This window comes from Citrus sinensis, chromosome 5, assembly GCF_022201045.2.
Source record: "Citrus sinensis cultivar Valencia sweet orange chromosome 5, DVS_A1.0, whole genome shotgun sequence".
Lineage (NCBI taxonomy): Eukaryota > Viridiplantae > Streptophyta > Magnoliopsida > Sapindales > Rutaceae > Citrus > Citrus sinensis.
The window spans coordinates 30,546,036-30,567,185 of record NC_068560.1 but is presented as its reverse complement, the minus strand read 5'-3'; the positions used below and the strand labels follow the sequence as shown (position 1 = coordinate 30,567,185).

Sequence of the window (21,150 nt, the reverse complement as noted above, 5' to 3'; positions counted from 1 at the left end):
AGGTTTTTGCTTCCTTGTTTAAGCAAGCTCATCCATTTATGCACTGTAACTTTCTGATTTGCTTCGACTTAATGAAAATTGATAGAGACGAAAAATTGGCTTCTCGTACCGGTCCCCACAGACGGCGCCAAAATGTTGATGCGGGATTCCGGTTCTCCTCGTTCTACAACCAGGATCTCTGCTCGATCAACGTCATCACGACCAGGGGGTCTCCTCGCAAGGCTTCTTCTCCAGAGGTTCCTGCGTACACAGACAAGTCAGAGTACGCCGGTTGTTCTCCCGGCGCAAACCCTCCGACGCTCAAGTCAGATATGAAGGTTCGGGGAACGCTTGCCACAGATCTTATGGCTTTTTCGTGGTTTTCTCTTCTTTAGAATTTCTTTTCTAATCTCAAAAATGCTAACCCATTTACCTTCGTTGGCTACCTTTTTATAGGCTTCCTCTGAATCCCAGTTTTCCTCTTTTTTCGAGACGGTATGGGACTCTGACTGCCGCGTTATGGGCAAACGTGGGATCTTGCGTGTTATGCCACGGTTCTGGGGAAAGCGTGGCCATCGTGGTTTCGTGAGATCTTGTTTCCGCTTTTTTGGGGGACGATATCGGACTCCGACTGCTGCGTTATGCTGCGTTATGGGCAAACGTGGGATCTTGCGTGTTACGCCACGGTTCTGGGGAAAGCGTGGCTGTCGTGCCTAGATTCTCGGGCTGGAGAGCAGGTCTTGCCAATTGCCGTTGACCGGGTCTCCTCGCCTCTCGACCTCTAGCCGGAATGGCCTTATGCCTCTTACAGGAAATTTGCCTCGCAGATGACGTGCTCGTGGACGAGCAGGATATTTCTGCTCCTGTTCCCCCGCGCACCAGGCTTTTACGGAACACACCGGGTCGCAGAACTCTGTCATCAGATATCTGCTCACCATGCCTGGTCTCGTCGACGTATTTCTCCCAAACAGTTTCCAAAGGAAATAGCACAATCATTAGAACGTGATGGTGATGTAATTTCTTGCCTTTTATAATTTACAAGATGCTTTATTTTGTTCAAGATATGCTCTCTTTGCCTTTGCCTTTCTCCTGAGGTTTGTAAAAATCTGTTTAATATCTCTAATAGCCATAAGTTGGTCTAATGAGACCAAATGGGATCAAAATCAAACCTTCTACGCCAGATGAAAAAACAATCAAGAACATGATAAAAGAAGAAGAGGCACAAACGTATGACGCAAATGTCGATAGAATTTCGGGCACTGTCCAAAATAATAAAGACTTGAGGGGGCATGAGTTTTGCTATTTATGTTGACTAAAGGGTAGCTAATATCCCTCCTGGGAAATTTAGAAGATTTTTACAGGCAGCCGGGGGTTTGAAATAAAACTTTAAAATTTATTGACTTTTTATAATTATTAACTTTTCTAAGGAAAATTTTTTAGCTGTAACGTACAGCCAATCAATGTAATGTAAGCTTTGCCTAAAATGTGAGGGTTGAATACTATTATTATTAATCTAATAAAAAAAAGGGTGAAATAAAGTATTTATATTAGAGTAATGATATAACTACAAATTCTTGTATAAATTTATTTTGTACAAATTGATGTGACGTTAATTCATTGGTTGAATTAAATATCTCTTGGCTCACATGATTTATTTTTATTATTTTATATTTTCATTCAACTAATGAATTAATGTCACATCAGTTTGTATAGGATAAATTTGTACAAAAATTTATGGCTGTATCATCACTCTTTATATTAATGAGTAATGATACAGCCACAAACTCTTGTACAAACTGATGTGACATTAATTCATTGATTGAATGAAAATATAAAATAATAAAAATAAATTATGTGGGGCCAAGAGATATTTAATTCAACTAATGAATTAACGCCACATCAGTTTGTACAAAATAAATTTATACAAGAATTTGTGACTATATCATTACTTTATATTAATTGTTATTTTGATTATTTTAATAAATATTATGATATTATTTTATTTATATCACACCGTTACGATTTAAATTTTAAATGTATTTACTAAATATTTTAGAAAATAAAATAAAAACTAAAAAGGAAAAATGAGAAGGGAACGGAGATTTTATTCATGAATAAGATAACGAGCATTAAAATGTCCACATGTATAAAATTAATTAAACTAACAGATATACTCCTCAGACAAGTTAATTAATTAAATTAACTAGGGATTGCAAGCACATATAGAATACACCTGGCATAGGTGCTACATCTGGTTCCGGCCAACGAACCGTGGCTTGGTTCGTGTTGAGATCATACACTAAAAAGTTGATCTTATTGTGCGCCAAAAGAAGTTGGGTGCCACCCTCGTAAAAGGCTAGGGGTTCCAAAGATTCGAAAGGCAGAGAATAATAATAAAATTCGGGAGACGGCGAGATAACTTGTTCCTCCGAAATCGAAAACAATTTAGTCCAAGAATCCTTCACACCATATTCTGTCATCACCCACACACGAGAGAGAGGCGTTCTGTACCCTCCGCTATAATTAGAAACCAGGCACAAACAGCCATTATCCAACACACCGAGATAACTGGCACGAACGCGACAACCGGTTTCCAAAAGCACAGGCGGAGGCAGTGGCAGCTCTTTATAAGCCTCATCAGATAAATCTAAGGCCAGAATAAAATCATGCCTACCATACTCGGCCATGGCTATCCAGTGTAAAGAACCACTAGCATAAACCCCGGGACTATCCCGAGATATCTTGAATTCTTTTCCAATAATTTCTTGCTAGGCTATAAACTTTTACCTCAGCAGCCTCACTAAAGCAAGCATCTCCAGAACGCTTTGCAATTCTAACTAGTTTATAATCATCATGAGTCAAATCATACCCAAACCCATAAAGAAAGCAACTAGCCGTTTTGGACTCCAGGGTAGTCGTTGTCGTCGGTAAAAGGCGGTGCTTTCTCGTAGATGGGTCCAAATAGCAAGAGTCTGCGGCAATCTGTTCGTAGCAATACAGAGCAAGCCATTGCAGCAACCCACCACTTTTGTGGCTATACAACCATTCTCATATTTTACCTCGTAAAGAGTATCTGTAGACCCTAACCCCACAGTAATAATAGAACTGTCCCTTGCTTGGTTTCTGCTGAGTTGGAGTTTGATGAAATCCGGACCGTCGATTAGATTCCGCCATGTTTTGGACACGCACCTTAAACGGAGGAGCTGTTTCACATGAAGTCGGCTCAGTATGTGGTCGATTATGTGAAGGGGAAGTGGATCGCGATCATCCATATCTCCACCAACGCCTAAGCTAGGATTGCTAGGTGTATCAAACACTAAAATTTTCCTAATTTTTTCAGAAACAAAATTCTATTTACAAAGATTCCTCTTACTATCCTAAAGCGGAACCCTGATCATACCCTTTACGTTCTGCATTACAAAAGGAAATCGTAACATCCTTTATAACGTGGAAACATGTGCGTATATATAAAGGTTTCTAAAATCAAATTTTACCGTATATAGCTTTATTTATCAACGTTTTTCTATTCACGCATGCCCTCTTTTAAACCTAATTTTCAAGATAAATTAAGGTAATTTTACAATTAGAGGGATCAAGTAACATTTTTTTTAAAAAAAATTTTAACCGTCTTTATTCAACATATATATGAGTGATATCATATATGTGGTTTGAAAAAAAATGATTTCTTGGTGGCTAATCTCAAATTGAAGATAATCTGAAAGAATTTCAAATATAAGAAATATAGAACAGTGGCATGAAATTTTGGGTTTGAAAATGACTCTAAGGAACTTGAATAAGGGCATATATATATATATATATATATATGATGAAGAAAGATAATTTTAGAAATAAATAGAATTATTTAAGAAACTGGCAATGGGTAGTCAGTAGTTTTATTTATCCTCCATCCAATATCTTCTTTAAACTCCATTTAATTGCATAAATCAGCGAGTTATCTCATTCAAAACTAGGGATGGCAATGGATTGGATCTGGTCCAAGATCTATGTGATCCAAATCCAATCGGATCGGATTTGGATCGGTTTAAAATGGATTTGGATCATATTTGGATATCGATGTGCAGATCTAAGACGGATATGGAGCAGATCTGGATCTATCTTAATATCTAAATCCATATCCATATCCATATCCACTCATCTTTTAATTTTATTTTATTTTAAAAGTTTCTTAACAATTGTGGAATTATAATGATAATAAATTTTATTCATAGCACATTAGTAGTATTTACCATGCATTTAAACTCTTAAAACTTAAAGGTTAGTTTTGTAAATTTAAAGGTCCGCCAGCCCCAAAGCATGTACATGCAATATTCAAATTTCAAGCCAAGTAATATAACCTGGCAATTTATTTTATTATATTGGCTAAATAATTTTAAAGAAATATAGTTATTCATATATTTAGTCAAATATGGTCATAATAAAAATAATAAAGGACTGAATATAAATCATATTTAATTTATATGTCATTATCTAATGTTGTAGGAATGAGGGTAGGTGTATCGTGGATATTAGAATGATGAAGGAGACAAAAGAATATTAGATTGATCTCACTCCTGCAATTACTTCCGAATGATATTTTATTATCTTTCTTATTTGTTGTTTTGGTGTAAAAGTATAAGCTACAATAATTATTATATTTTTGAGAAAAATTATATAATTTATTTGTTATCAATACATTTTAGCCTTCAATTTTCAATCTAAAAAATTATTAATTTTTTATTACTGAATTTTAGAATTCATGACGGATCTAGAGCAGATTTGGATTTTAATTTTTTTCGGATTTGGAGCAGATATAGATATTTATTTCTTTTTTGGATCTGGATATGGAGCGAAAAATATGGATTCATGATGGATCTGGAGCAGATACCGATTTTGATTTTTATTATGGATTTGGATATGGAGCAGAGTAGATCCAACCCATATTTGCCTCATTACCATCCATGTTCAAAACAACGAACATACCATATGTACAAATGGAATCAGGGCGTGCGGCTAATTAATTAGAAAATTGGGAGTTTCCGGAGCAATTATGCATAAACTAAAAGGTCGCTCCAGATCATGCGAGCATTCAATTTGTATTCACGCTAGCTTATATTATACTCAGTGTGCGTATGGGTAGCTGCTCCCCAAATGCACCCTTAGGTGATGTTTGGTTGGGAAGAGAGAATGGGGGAGAGGAAAGTAATTCAAATTCTACTTTTATTTCCATTGTTTGGTTGCATAAAATATATAATAATTTAATTTTCATTAGAATTTAATATCCCTTATAATGTAGAATTTGAATTCCACGCCAAAGAGTGAAGAATTTAAAATCCTCTTATGTTGAAAACTCAAACTTCCAAAATTGTCCTTTAACATTTTAACTTATTTAATGTTATTAATGATTATTATTTATAATTTTATTTTATTAATTTTATATTATAAATAATTTTATATTAATTAAATTTAATGAATGATTTAAAAAATTTAATAAAATAAATAAACTTATTTATTTATTTAATATGAAAATATATAAATATAAATTTACTATCGCTGGACTTCCGCCGGACCGTCATCGGAAGCCGTCGAAATTTTACCGGAAAAGCGTTAACTTTCGTTGACCGGCGTTGACTTATGTTGACCGGCTTTTATTTATATTAAATTATATTTAATATTAAATTATATTTAATATTAAATTATATTTAATATTAAATTATATTAAATAGTTTAGTATATTAAATTATTTTATATTGTATATTAAATATAAATCATGAATTGTTTTAGAACTTTTTGAAATTAAAAAAGTTTGGCATTAATATTAAATTATATTTTATTACTAATATAGATAATCTAATATTTAAGGCAAATGATAAATTTATCCAAAGAAAAAAAATTGTAATTCCTTTCTCTATCAAATTTTATGTCAAACCAAACAATAAAATTTAATTTCACTATTCTCTTCCACTTCTCTCTTCTCCTTTCCCCTCCATTCCACTCTTTTCCTCTCCTCCCTTTCTTAAAACCAAACACCAACTTAGAGTATGAGCTGAGCAGGTGAAAAATATACTTGGAAGAAAGTACAGTATTAGATTGAAAAATTGTTTATTTAGGATTGAAATGAATGCCCAACATCTTATGTCTATAATCTCGAAGTACTGTTCTTTGTGCAAAAATAAAGTGAAGACTAAAGATGATATATCTATTATCAAGTTATCGACTAGAAGACTTCAGGAAATTACCCTCCCTTTTGGCTTTTACCCATCCGTTATTATTATTATTATTATTATTATTATTATCATCATCATCATCATCATCATCATCATCAGTGTGTCCATGTGGGGGAAAAGAAAAGGACTTGGAGTTTGGATTACTTTGTGTAAGATTTAGGTGTCTTTGGCTCCTTTTATGTTAAGTTTATTGCTTGTTAGATAGATTAAGCATTAGTTAATGCATTATTGTTTTAATATGTTGTTTATTCAGAAAATGTTTGAGTTTTACCTCGCATAACGTCAGCGTGAGCATGCAAGCCAATATTTAATTGCCTTTCTACCAAGAGCGAGAGCTAGGATAGAGGAAATTAACAGCAGCCCCGCAGGCAGCAGAGCTCATGAATGACGATGATGAGCAATCGAGAGCCTTTCAGTTCACTCACTGCTTATTATCTGCCCTACAATTAATATCTCATTTATTGTCTTCTATCTATCAATTGCCTCTTCTCGGTCCTCGGATGTTAATAAAGGGGAAAAAAAATCCAAACAATAATAAATTGGTTTAAGATTATTTATTTTTCTGAATTAAGCCACGCTATCTATATAAAATAATAATTATTTTCAGTAGAAAAATAATATTTGACTACTAATAAAATATTATTATGATAAAAATACTAATACTATAGTATAGACAGAGCTCATTTCTTTTTGTGTGTTATAATAATATAGTAGTATAAATAATATTTCATTTTTTATTTTGATGGTGTTCAAATATCAATATTCTCCCTAGTACCATTGTGTCACATTTTTTTTCTGTGAGATTCGGATTAGTATGAACAAGACTAAGATTTAATTCTTCAAATGGAATACTTAACAGAAAAAAAATAAAATTATAAACTGACGGTTATATATGCATTTAAAATTAAAAAATAGTTATTTAGATGAGACGATGAGAGGGTGGTGGTATTAGGGTTGATCCCTTCGAGGTGGGCTGTGTAATTTGCACAGGCTTTGTTTCTGAATCAGAAATCTGAGGCACAAATCTTGTAAGATACGCAAAGCAGAACTGTCCGACACACTCGAAATTCTCATCCGCCTGGCCTTCTTTATCTCTTTCTTTTTTTCTATTTATTAATTAATTAATACACCCATCCCCCACGTCATGTCGTCACTTCACTTGCCAATTGCCATCAAAATTAACAAACCCATTGCATCCCCCAAAGACCCTCAAAATTTTTAATTTAATTTAATATAAATGCCCAAGTAATTAATGCCACCCTGCCAAATTCTATTATTTGTCTCTTTCATTTTCGAAATTATCATAATAACTGCAATTAGATTCGGTCATAAATTCATTATATCCACGGAATGATGTCATTAGAGAAAGCAAGAAACGAAAGAAAATTAGTACAGAATCAAAAAGACCCGAAAAAAAAAAAAAAAAACTCTACATTAAAAACTTTATGCTAACGCTACAGCTTCAGAAGGAGGTAGTAGTAGATACACTGCTGGGTTAATGCAACATATGTTTTGTTCAACCAATCATGGATTGAAAATCAAGTTGCCGCACTTGCATTTCCAGCTGATGGGCTTGTAATTGGAATTATCATCACCTTTTGAGTACGCAATTGCAGAGAAATGACTCGCTCTGTGACCAACTGCTCTTGTTGTCACTGGGACCTGAACTGGTTCACAATTCCTGCAAGAGCTGCACATTCTCTCACATTTTGGTGGCCTTGATCCTATCATACTTGTCATCACCACCATCTTCTCTTCTTCCATTCCTTTCTGCGCATAAAATTTGAAATTTTGAGTTCCACTATTTTGAAAATATTGCTTTGTCAGGAAGAAATAAGGTAAAGCATGATGTGAATATATATATATATATAATACGTACCGGTGCAGCCTCAACTAGCTTGGATATTGCTCTGCCTTCAGCCACGAATCTCACTTGTGTCAAGCTCGAAATCAAAAGGAAGAGCAAGGAAACAATGAGGTGTCTGTTTCTGTGGCAACAAACACAATATTGAGAGCTGCCCATTTTCTTTCTCTGAGAATTGAGTTGAGAGTGTGTACAAATTAAGGCCCAGCAGTTGTGAGGGAGGGGATAAGTATTGACTGTTGAGAGAGAGAGAGAGAGAGAGGTTGATGTATTCGATTTCCTGAGAAGTGTCCCAAGAAAAGAAAGGTTCAGAGCTTAAACGCCACCTCACCTCTGCAAGTCCACTCACTTTCACTTGGTAACCTTGTACATGTAGCTCGCTTTGGTTAGACGGAACATGCAAGGCAAAAAGTGTTATTAGAATGAGGCTAAACTGAGAGGGCTACAGAGGTGGAGGACCTCAAACGAAAAGGGAATGACATTGACCTCGTTTCATGAGCCACCAGAAAAACCAAACCGAGAGACTGCTTTAGCAGCTGAGGCAGAGCAAGGAGAGAAGGAATGGACAGTACAGCAAAACATTAAGAGCCAAAACCAAAGAGGTAGTGAAAGCTGAAAGGATGCAATAATAACACAAATCAGCAACAATAAGAGATGACACAGCGTATCAAATGATGGAGAGCTCTCTAAAATAAGGGATTCACAGGCGAGGAGGGAAATATGATATGTGGTTCTTGGGCTATCGCTTTCGCTTTCACTTTTTATTTAATCTTTCAATTTGTCCCTCCACGTTCGTGTTTTGGGCTCTGAGCATAATTTACTTCGACACGCTAACATCCCTTTTTCTCGGCCTTGGGAAGAGTTTTATTAAATATATATTTCCAAAGGATGCTAAAACAAGGAATGTCACCAATGCATCCATGGATTTGCATCAGAATCATATCCCTTTGTGGGAATCAGATGCGATGATATCTGACCGTGGCCGGTGTCATTGTTCCAGCAAATTCATCAACACTTTGGAATTTACAAAATTTTACTGCCAATCCTTCGATTCCTACCTCTATTTATGACGTCAAAAACTGTTACAGGACTCCAGAATTTCCCATTTAAAAGATAAACTTTGTCACATTGTAAAAGATCTCTCACCCACGCACACACACAGAGAAAGTTACACACACAACGCGATTTATAATTTTTTTTTCTTTTGGTTATGGGTGACAATAGAAGAAATATCATGTATAATAATATTAATTCATCAATAAGCAAAATTGTACGTACTTAGTTTGGACATATTGTTTCATGTAACTTGAACTAACATCTCTGTCTATTGTTGCATTAACATGAAGAAATGTACTATAAATTATATATCAATATGTTCCGATATATACCTTCTTCTGAAGAGGGGGGGGGGGGGGAATATTCTTATACTGTCGTTACAGTGAGCTTCCGTCCAGCAAATTAAACCAAGCTTCACAGAGTCACCCAAAAAATTCCTTCTTGATGCCAATTAGGACAAGAGAGGCATTGACATAGAATCTATAGAGTAGGCATCCTTTACAGGAGAAAATTGTCAATCATATGTTGGATCACCTCGGCTCCATCGGAATTGATACAGTAGGTTTTCACCTGAACACAGAGGAAAAGATAATGTTACACTCTAGAATGCACTTCTTATTCAGTGCGGAAGCAGAATCATACAGGGTAAGATACCAAATGCTCGTCTGCAATTAAAAAGTGTACAGAAAAACTCCATTTCCTAGGTGAAATTGTAAGAGAATTGCAAATCTTGCCTGAATGGTACTGTGTGCTAGAAATCTTTGCCTGCTTCTACTGAAGTTAACGTCAACCCGTTCCCAGCTCAAAGTCGTTAAACATCTGAGCATTTCCTCTACAATTGTGTGACATAAGTGTTAAGTTACTGCTTGATCTAAAAGCTCAAGCTGGTATTAAACCGTGTTGACCAAAAGCAATAATAAGATAGAAGGTAAAAACATAGACAAATACTATTAGACTCTGCCCAAACAGGGATAGCAGATAGAACCATAGACAAAATGCAATCACATGGGGAGACCACATGATAAATCCTGGCTTTAATACCATGTTAAGTTACCACTTGACCCAAAAGCTTAATCTTGTAGGTGAGATCCTAACAGTGGAATTAAGCTTTAAAAAATGAGGATTGAGCATTACATCTAAAGGGCAACAATTATGTTAACGACCATCATTTTCAAGTAGAACTTGCAATAACTGAGATGCCAAGGGGAAAATATCATTCAAGCCAATTGTCAAATGAGAATGAGTGATTCCGGAAAACCTCTAACAATATCCAGAGATCTGAAGTTAAGAGAAGGATGATAGATTGCTTAATGAAACTCATTAAAAGATTAAAGGTCTGCAACAATAGAAGTAAAACCAACACCTATCTTCTCTGCATCTCGTTCTGCTCCCTGATTTCCTAATTCCTACTGCTGATGCATTGTCAGATTCACATTTCAGATGACACACTTCAATATTTTCAAAACATTTCAGAAACTTTTGAATGGGCTGCCCAAACTCTTCATCATACATCTTAATAAGACTCACCTTAGCACATCATCAACACATAGAAACCTAAGGACCAGTGATCAATTTGATTAACCAAGATTCATCCAAACAGAGAGTTATTTAACACAACTACAATATCTCATTTTCAAAACCATGAATGTTTGAAGAATACTTATCAGGAAAATAAAAATAATAATAATGATCCATTTATAGCTAATTATAGTAACTGATTTTTTCCTCACATATAAGAAAATGGATGCAGGCAACTGCAATTTTCTGTGTGAACACATATCCAATGGCAAGCAAATAAGTATGCTCATTCTTTTAAGCATGAATTTTCAGATTTCCTAATGAATAAACTGTAAAATTATGAATGGTACTTTTCCAATGTAGTTTTTTTCAGTTTTACTTCCTCGAGGATCCTACGAGGGCATAACTAGACCCTCTAAAGATTTTAGCTTATAAGTGTTACATGAGATAATAATTTGAACATCAAGAAAACCATAGGAGTTATTGACAGAGCAATATTTTTTTGATCAATTTCAAGTAACAAATAATTAACTAACCTTCCATGTCAGTAGTCTCACTTTTATTTGCCATGTTCTCTGAACGGACTTCTCTTTGTGAACTAGCTGCTTTTGTTGTCTCCACATTTACAATATGTTTGTATTTATCAACTCTTTTAAGATGTCGTCTCTGATAAAAAAGAAATCTCTCTGAGAATGACAAATAATAATATCGGAGTTTCTAATATAAGGTTCATAATTACCTTTGGAAGCTCCTTTGGATGCCGTAGAGATGATGTACTCCATCCCACAATGTCTAAGAAGAGAGTTAAGTTCTTCTATAAGTAAATGGTAAGTTAGGAAGAGATTGCATCAGAGTACCAAAGAAGCCAAAAATCCACCTGATCACTTAAAGTAATGTTACGCAGCTTCTTTCTCAAACAATTGGAGGTCTGTGGGGGAATATAATTCAAAGAATACACTTAAAAGTAAGAGGATACGATCAAAACGTGCATTTGCGTAGACCACACGGCGCCTGAAGGACTGCAAAGCAGATCTGTAGACACAATGAAAAAATGATTAAAAGTTGAGGAATCAATTGGGTTCACTTAGCTATCAACTGGATAAGTTTACAAAGACTCACAAGAATTTAAGGTCTTCACAATCACTGACCATTCGCAGAAGAAGAGGAGGTTTCCCTTCATTACGGTCGGTCAAAAATAAATGTTTTCCGGTTCTTCCGAGTAACCAGGATCCACGGGCTGCTACTTTTTCTAGAGTGTAAAATCCACAAAACACTGGGACCTGAGAAGAACAAGCTAGAACATAAGAAAACCATATATGTTGAAGTCCATATAATTACTTAATCACAAATTTATTGGAGAAAACTAGTTATGAAAGGGAGGATTAATTATATATGAACATTCAAAGTACAAAAGGTCACCTGCTTATGACCCCTTGAGCCAAGGTGAGGCGTGGCACAGGTTATAAAATTCACGGGCTCTAGGCCAGCGATTTTGCCTTTCAAATTATCTTTCTGGCATGAATCTTCTTCAGATTCATCAACCCTACATTCTCCACTTGCGTGGTGAGATGCCTCTGTGACATCTCGTTCATAAAGCCTGGCAATAGCATACCTTGCCACAAGGCCACCTAAAGAGTGACCAATAAATGAGATCTTCTGAACACCTGGGTGCCGTTTTATGACTGATATCACCTGAAAGAAACAATACCATTGTATTTTAAACAAAGAAATAACATTTGAGGTAAAAGGATTAACAATCAGGAAAACGAACAAAAACACACCTCTTCTGCTAGCCTTTCTCCCATGACATCGACGCCATCAAATGTCAGCGTAGAATAATTACGCTCACTGCCTGAATTCACAAATTGATCCTATGCAATTTATTATCTTAATAAAAGAAACCAAAACTAGTAGCGAATATCGAGTATACTTCCTAGATTCCACTGCCTCTTTACACTTTTACATAAGCCCAAAATAACATGCAACTGGATTATAATTTTATATTAGAGGTTCAAGAATTAACAATAATCACTCACAGTGAACTATAAGATCCTCAGGACACTTGCAGCAAAACTGCTTGGCAGCATAGCTCCAATTTTGAGCACTGTAATTAATAAATAAAGTCAAATCTAATCAAATCAAGTCTTGAATCATAATCATGATCGTGACGAGATAGAGTATTAATTAGCAATGTGATTAAGGTTAAGCTAATTAAGCTAACTAACCTGCCAATAATGCCGTTCACCATAACAACGAGGTGAGTTGGAGTCGGACCATCTCCGTTTCCGTCTCCAATAGTTTGGACCTGCATGTCAAAATTTCCTTTTCCATCCTGCTCGGTTCGCAAACACGAGAGCTTCGGCAAGTACCGAGACTTTGCATTCTTCTTCTTCTTCCTCGTTTTACTTTCTCTGTTCTTCATCGATCCTCCAGGACCACTTCCCTGGACCTCCATTGAACTCATAAAACGCGGGACTTGTTATGTCGCTTTTGCTTTAAATACGTTCATGTATGCACGTGTTGACTCACATGTCGCGGAATCATCCATCCCGGCGAAATTTCTTCGAAGGGTGGGTTTTAGTTTTAGTTTAGTTAGTTATGGGCTTTCATTATTGGTTCCGTTTTCAGAAACCAACGAAACCGAAGCTCGTCCCCACCTGACGCCTCGGACGCTTCAATGCGTCACATTCACATACGCTTTCTTAATTTGTTTCAATGATATTACGTAACACCCCTGGTGTTTCACTCAATTATGTCGTTTGATCGTCGGGCTTGCTGTGTTAATAATGCGGCCGATCGAGGGTAACTATGGAATTTCGCTAAAATTTATTTTTCCGTGATTACTTTAATACAGTTTTCATTACACCGTTGAGTCGCAAACAGACAAACTTGACACGCAATTCGTTGGACTTGTTTTATTTGGGCGGCCTTTGCCTCTTCATTCAAACAAAATTCACATGTTCTTCTGGGAATACGTACAACTGCTCTTTTTATTATTATTGTTATTATTATTATTAAAGAATTATCACCTGCTAAATGTAGTCCTATTATAATATGAGCCTTGAGGAAGCCTTGTATCGTGTGCTTAAGGGAATAATGATTTTACAAGTAACGATTACAGGGAGGCTATTCCGGAAAAAGAAAGCCAATTAAAGTGCATGTGATTGTCGTAACGTGACGGCATCTAATGATAATTCAACAGATTAATGGAAATTTGAAGACATACGCCCATATACATACATGCATGCATACATGTAACTATGAAATAAAGAATTAAGAAGATTAATCATGTTGTGAAGACTTCTGACTTTATGTAATTAATGAGCTCATGAAACACGCAAGAAATGATCCACTGAGGATATTAAATTTCAAAGTTTATACTTTCTAGAAGCCCAATTGCTGTAGATGTGATGTAATAAATAAATGAAATCTTCGAGCAAGTAGTAGAAGAATCTTCTCCTATTCTACCAAATTCCAATTCAATAATCAATGTCGTGTTTCTTTAATTGCATGCACTGGTGGTGCACCGCACAGTCAACATAGATAGGAATGGTTTGTTCATTTTCTCTGACTCTTCTGGTCTTCATTTGGCAAGCCCGGATTGGTGGCTCGTTTAATAATAATAGTTTTAGATTTGATTCCAGTTGTTTGACAACCAACTTTGACATTAATTAGTGTGATTTCGTTGAACTTTTTTTTTTGTTTAATCCCCTTCTTTTGGTCCTCTTCTAAAGGAAATTAATCCCCAACCTTGGGCATCAACGAGGAAAAACAGTCAGATAATCTAGGCTTTGAGTTTGTCCCAGAGAATGGGCTCTTAAGGCCCATCTTGTTTAGTTCGTTTAAACATACAATGGGCTCTAAAACCCAAAGCCCTTTAAGCCCGAAATGAATCCAGAGGCCAGCGGGAGTGAGCTGATAAATGTAAATTGATTTCCTTCTGATTTTCTTTTCTTTTCCATCAGTTTTAACTGTCAACTGAAAAAAAAAAACAAAAAAAAAACATTTCTTGCTTCTCTTGGAAGCATAGAATCGTAAAATGCCATTTCTAGGTGATGCATTGAAATGTACTGCGATGCCGTATTTTGTCCATCAAATATATGCACTAAATTTTCGCTTTACTTTCTCGTTGTTCTTACTCTGCTTCCACGCCAACTTCTTTGAGATTTTCAGGCCATCAAATTTCATGATGAAGGGTCAGCAGCAGGTCTCATTCCGATTGCTTTCGTGTGCTTTTATGTTCTACACCTCGGATTGAGAATCGTGTAATGTAATTATAATGAGCAGAAACTCCATGTAACTGGGCAAAAATCCATCATACTAATTGAAAACCCATTTCACCTAATTTTTCCCAGCCACCAATGACCAATGGTTCAACCTGTCACCCAGTAGGAAATGGGGAAATTGACAGAGGGAACTTTTTCTTGTAATCAAAGTCTATCAAGCAAGGAACCACATCACAAATAGTAATATACTATTAATGGACAGTTATGCTTTGCACAAACCTTAAATCTTCAATTCTAATTCAAGCATTGAAGCCCACTTGAGAATACCCCAAGCTGCAAGACAAAGCAACACATCACAGAGAAGCCTCGGCAGCCTTAGCCTTGCAGAGATGGGGAAGATATAATTTTTATTATTCTATAATATGAAAATGCTCTGTTGGTAAGTGGGGATAGTTTTCAGTTAAGTGGATCAATTAATTAATTATTACACAAAATTTTGCTTTTTTTATTGTGTTTCGACAAACCCAGACAAAAAGCCAACTCTTTGTTTTTTTTTTTTTTTTTTCAGAAAATGTTTGATTGGCTGTTTGGTCCGTTGGTCCCGCGCTTTTGTTAGACTTCCTTGAAATTTTTTTTAACGGTGCGTATAAATATGAGGAGGGTCTTCGCTTGCTGCTTCACAACTCGAGTTTCCAATTCCAATACCCGTTCTAACCAAAATCAAACTCATACGCCTCATCAGCATCAGGTACTGATCAATTTACGCACCCTCTTTATAATTTTAGACCAAATTGGGTAATAGAAACTGCTTTTCTGATTGCTAGAGATCGGGAGAAACCATGGAAAGCCAACACGCGAATAATGGCAATGACAATTCTGCAGCACTGGTATGTTTATTTTGTTTGGGTTATTAGGTTCATTTGTTGATTCTCATTTGGCTTTCCTTTTTCTTGCTTGTTTTCTTATGGCTGGATGGGGTGTTTCGTGTCTTCAAATATTCCTGCACACTTGTTCAACTTACAACGTTGAGGGAAATCACCATTGTTTTATTTTCGCTAATTTATGGCACTACCAAGTTTAATTTAGTACTTGGGGATTTTAGTGGGCTGGCATTTTATGATTTGATTTTTAGCGTTGTAACTTGTAAATCAATGTCTTACTTAGTAATGAACTGAAAATTGCATCAAAGGAAGCCGAATACAGAATTTAATTTGAATTATGGTGAGACAATGTCAGTATTAAATTTTGGTAATGCAGCTTTGGTCTGATTACCACAATTAAATATGAGGTTGTGGGAAGCTATTGAAGATTGCATTGATTAATAACCGACGGTATTTGACATCAAATGCCCGAGCCATATGAAGCAATTCATCTGATTTCGCGATTTCTTCTTCATTCCTCATATTTGATGGCAAATGATATGTCGAGCTTGGCCACTCAATTTCTGTGTGCCTGCTGTATCAGTTACTACAAAAGCTTTTCACTTTCTAATTGAAGCTCTCATTATATTGCACATTTTCTCAGTATATTTTGTGATACCTGGGTATTCTGAGCTTGTGCATTAAGGAAGTTCATTGTGCTGCTTAAGTTTCATGACTTCTACTTTTGCTGACAGATTGCAGAACATAACAAGATCAATTTAAGCACTAGTACTGCTGCTAATCTCATTGTAAATAATGATTTCTCTATGGGGCTGCACTCGTGGCACCCCAATTGCTGTCATGCTTTCATCGCTTCAGCTGAGTCGCATTATCCAGAAGGAACATCAGCAAACTCGGTTGGTAAACACGCTGTTGTTACAAATCGTAAAGAGTGCTGGCAGGGATTGGAACAAGATATCACAGACAAAGTTTCTCCTGGTTTTACCTATTTGGTTTCAGCTTCTGTTGGAGTATCTGGGCCTCATCAAGGATCAGCTGATGTGCTGGCAACTTTGAAACTAGAACAACGAGATTCAGAAACGAGCTATTTGTTTATTGGAAAGTAATAGATTCTGTTAGTTCATTATGTCATTTTTTCCTCGTTATATTGAGAAACAACAGATGTGGTAATGGTATTACGGATGCAGGACCTCTGTATCAAAAGATAACTGGGAAAATTTGGAAGGCACATTCTCATTGTCAGCTGTGCCTGATCGGATTGTTTTTTATTTGGAAGGACCTGCACCTGGAGTGGACCTTCTTATAAGATCGGTGGTGATTACCTGTTCCAGTCCTAGTGAGTGTGAGGTACTTTTATTTCTCCCTAAGTTTACCTCAACTTCAAGAATGCTGGTAGGATTTGGAAAGTCATAAACTTAGGGCAGTTCTAAAAGGAAGACATCTCTATTTGATTTTGATTTAAGAAATAAAATATAGTACACTTGTGAAGATGGCCATCTGTATCTTATTTAGATTTGCTTCTAAAACTTAAGTATTCTTGTGTAAGAGTCAGGTCTATCAAAATTCATAAGTTTTGACCTGAAGCAGTCTGCAAAAATGTTTTTCTTGTCATCTAATATTGATTATTCTGATTTCATTTTTTCTATATTATGAAAGAATAAGAGCATAGGGTGCAATATTGCTGGAGATGAGAACATTATCCTCAACCCCAAATTTGAGGATGGCCTCAATAATTGGTCCGGAAGAGGCTGCAAAATTGTTTTACATGATTCCATGGCTGATGGGAAAATAGTCCCACTGTCAGGGAAGGTCTTTGCATCTGCAACAGAACGCACACAAAGCTGGAACGGAATTCAGCAGGAGATCACCGGAAGAGTGCAGCGAAAGCTTGCTTATGATGTTACTGCTGTAGTTCGCATTTTTGGTAACAATGTTACTACTGCAACTGTACAGGCAACTTTATGGGTCCAAACACCAAATCAACGCGATCAGTACATAGTCATTGCCAAGTAAGTTTCTACTTTATTTGTTATCTCCATATCATAAACTTTTATAGTTTTCTATTTGCAGTTTCTGCAACACCAATCTTAAACAATCCTGATTCTCTCAAGACATCACACATAAGCTCTCTCTCTCGCGTGCTTTTAAAGAAATTATCTTTTCCTTCATACCAGAAATAATGCATTTCTATTTTGTTAATTGAATATGTGCTTGGTATATCAGTTGTAGATAGTTCAACTTTACAATTTCTTTCACTGCTGAAAGCAAACTGGTTTCTTTGCCAGTGTACAGGCAACTGACAAAGATTGGGCACAGCTGCACGGGAAGTTCCTCCTTAATGGTTCCCCTGCAAGAGTAGTTATATATATGGAAGGTCCACCTCCTGGCGCAGATATTCTTGTAAATAGTTTGGTGGTAAAGCATGCAGAGAAAATCCCTCCTTCACCTCCACCAGTCATTGAGGTTGGTTGAATAAGCAGATAAAATTGTGAAAAATATATTCAAATTTTTTTCTACTATATTTTGGTTGAAATTTTTGTCATCAACATTTTAAAGTTCAATCCGGGTGTTTTAGGCATTGAAAATGTTTGGTTTTGACTTTTGTTTGCAGAACCCAGCCTTTGGAGTTAACATAATCACGAACAGTGAACTAAGTGATGGCACCAATGGGTGGTTTCCCCTTGGTAATTGCACTTTAAGCGTTGGAACTGGCTCACCACATATACTCCCTCCAATGGCAAGAGATTCCCTGGGACCTCATGAGCCTTTAAGTGGCCGCTATATTCTTGTAACCAATCGTACACAGACTTGGATGGGTCCAGCTCAAATGATCACAGAGAAACTGAAGCTCTTTTTGACATATCAAGTATCTGCCTGGGTGCATATTGGTTCCGGCACAACTGGTCCTCAAAATGTGAATGTTGCACTAGGTGTGGACAACCAGTGGGTCAATGGAGGACAAGTTGAGATAAATGATGATAGGTGGCATGAAATTGGCGGGTCCTTTAGGATTGAGAAACAACCATCAAAGGTAATGGTTTATGTGCAAGGTCCTGCTTCAGGTATTGACGTAATGGTTGCCGGTCTTCAGATATTTCCTGTTGATCGTGAGGCAAGGTTTAGACAGTTGAGGAGGCAGACTGATAAGGTAATTCTTTTACTTCTCATTTTCATCTTTACCAAGTAAAGCGATTCCTTTCCAGCATTGAAATTCCGTTGCCATGCTTCTTTTTTTTTTTTAAGTTAAATCTCACCTCATGTAATGCAGATTCGTAAGCGTGATGTCGTCCTAAAATTATCAGGACTGGATTGCAGCAGCATTCTTGGCACCTTTGTGAAAGTGAAACAAACACAAAACAGTTTTCCAATTGGTTCATGCATTAATAGATCACAGATAGACAATGAAGATTTTGTGAATTTTTTTACAAAATACTTCAACTGGGCTGTGTTCGGAAATGAGTTGAAGTGGTATTGGACAGAGTCACAACAAGGAAATTTCAACTATAAGGATGCTGATGATATGTTGGACCTGTGCCTGAGGCACAACATCGAAACTCGAGGTCATTGTATCTTCTGGGAAGTACAGGCCACTGTCCAGCCCTGGATCCAATCACTAAACAAAAATGACTTGATGAAAGCTGTTCAAAATCGCCTAACAGGGCTTCTCACACGATACAAGGGGAAGTTCAGGCACTATGATGTGAACAATGAAATGCTGCATGGATCATTCTATCAAGATAGATTGGGGAAAGATATCCGAGCGTATATGTTTAAGACGGCACTCCAGCTAGATCCATCTGCCACTTTGTTTGTGAATGATTATCATGTTGAAGATGGGGGTGACCCCAGATCATCTCCGGAAAAGTATATTGAACACATACTTGATTTGCAAGAGCAAGGTGCCCCTGTAGGAGGAATTGGAATTCAAGGACATATCGATAGTCCAGTGGGACCAATTGTTTGTTCTGCTTTGGATAAACTGGGGATCCTAGGCCTTCCAATCTGGTTTACAGAGCTTGATGTGTCTTCCATTAATGAATATGTCAGAGGGGAGGATCTCGAAGTCATGCTCCGAGAAGCTTTTGCTCACCCTGCTGTGGAAGGAATAATGCTGTGGGGATTTTGGGAGTTGTTTATGAGCCGTGACAGTGCACATTTGGTTAATGCAGAAGGTGACATCAATGAAGCTGGTAAAAAGTTCCTAAATCTTAAACAGGAGTGGCTGTCTCATGCTCAAGGACATGTTGATGAGCAAGGAGAATTCGCGTTTAGAGGTTTTCATGGGACATACACTATAGTAATTCCCACCCTCCACAAGAAGATTGTGAAGACATTTGTTGTTGACAAGGGTGAGTCGCCACTCGTGGTGACTATTGATTTAAGTTCCTGATGCTGCCAGTGACGCTTCTTCCAGAAAAAGGTCACTTTCTATTCTTGGATTGTGGATTACCAATGTTTAAAGTGCTATGTTTGTCATTTACAAGCTTGATTTCTTATTTACATCGTGTAACACCCACGTCAAAAGAATAAAAATGTTAGTTGCGTTGATGGTTATGCTATACCATTACCATGTGACGCTAGTTATTTCCTCTATCCTCCGCATTATAATTGTGAAAGCCATATGAAGCTCAATTTCGGCCCAGATAGAGTGGGCCTTTATTTTAGGCCCAAAATTGAGAAACACGCTTCCATACTGAGCCATAGGCTAAGCTGACAGAGACAGGCAGACAGATCATGATGAACCCAAAGGAAAGCACAGGAAGGGAAACAAGAACTCAGTGAAAGAATTACAAAGAATCTAGAAAAACAAATTTGATTGAATAAGACCAGCACCCAATTACGTTGAAAAAAAGAGTAAAGTTAGGTGGGTGATAAGGAAGTCTATTGGCTTAAGGGGTCCATAATGATACACTAGGATTCTGCAATCGTATCGGTTAAAATCTCCAGAAGCTTTTCTCCTCCAGTCAAACATCAGCATTTCTATTTCTGTCAATTCTTATGCGCTCCATTAGCAGCAGCCACTTGAATCATATTCTATAAACATCTAGAATGATTTCTGAGATCAACATCAATAGCAACGGCAATCCCACAATACCATCATAATAATAATAAGGAAACATAATATTCAACCACATAACGCAAATGTGAGTTAATGAAAAGGAGACTCCTGGGGAGTGTTGAGAGATTCAACCGCACATGACACATACATATTGTTTCCACTTTCCATATTATAAAAGCATAAAATGACATAAAATTCTCAATAATTTTATAAAGGCTTTGGAACATGAAACACAACTAGTAAACATGTATCAGCAGTAGTACAGTTGCGTAAGCAGACAGGTGGATGGAGGATGTATAATAAGGCTTAAAAATGGCGATGGTAGTGGTAGGGGAGGGCCAGA

At 36.6% G+C, this 21,150-nt stretch overlaps 2 protein-coding genes across 4 annotated transcripts; one reads left to right on the top strand and one right to left on the bottom strand.

Moving 5' to 3' along the window:
* Window positions 1–7,664: 7,664 nt before the first annotated feature.
* Window positions 7,665–13,237, bottom strand: LOC102616182 (putative lipase ROG1). Of its 2 annotated transcripts, XR_008055087.1 has the most exons (12): window positions 12,867–13,237; window positions 12,678–12,745; window positions 12,423–12,493; window positions 12,061–12,333; window positions 11,761–11,921; window positions 11,618–11,673; window positions 11,381–11,433; window positions 11,178–11,307; window positions 9,858–9,955; window positions 9,456–9,693; window positions 8,083–8,679; window positions 7,665–7,973 (listed from the first exon to the last, which is right to left on the bottom strand). XR_008055087.1 is itself a non-coding variant. In XM_006472293.4 (10 exons), exons 1-10 carry the CDS (start codon window positions 13,103–13,105, stop codon window positions 9,622–9,624), a joined length of 1,221 nt encoding a protein of 406 aa, XP_006472356.2. In that variant the 5' UTR covers window positions 13,106–13,237; the 3' UTR covers window positions 9,298–9,621. The 2 variants fall into 2 exon arrangements, 1 of the variants encoding a protein (XP_006472356.2); XM_006472293.4 differs by lacking the exons at window positions 7,665–7,973; window positions 8,083–8,679 and having other exon boundaries at window positions 9,298–9,693.
* A 1,386-nt stretch (window positions 13,238–14,623) lies between these two features.
* On the top strand, window positions 14,624–20,341 carry LOC102615693 (endo-1,4-beta-xylanase 1-like). 2 transcript variants are annotated; one of them, XM_006472292.4, is made up of 9 exons: window positions 14,624–14,848; window positions 15,436–15,615; window positions 15,692–15,754; window positions 16,483–16,850; window positions 16,936–17,095; window positions 17,405–17,757; window positions 18,034–18,211; window positions 18,360–18,896; window positions 19,017–20,341. In XM_006472292.4, exons 2-9 carry the CDS (start codon window positions 15,520–15,522, stop codon window positions 20,136–20,138), a joined length of 2,877 nt encoding a protein of 958 aa, XP_006472355.2. In that variant the 5' UTR covers window positions 14,624–14,848; window positions 15,436–15,519; the 3' UTR covers window positions 20,139–20,341. The 2 variants fall into 2 exon arrangements, with proteins under 2 accessions (XP_006472355.2, XP_006472354.2); XM_006472291.4 differs by having other exon boundaries at window positions 14,624–15,306.
* Window positions 20,342–21,150: the final 809 nt, after the last annotated feature.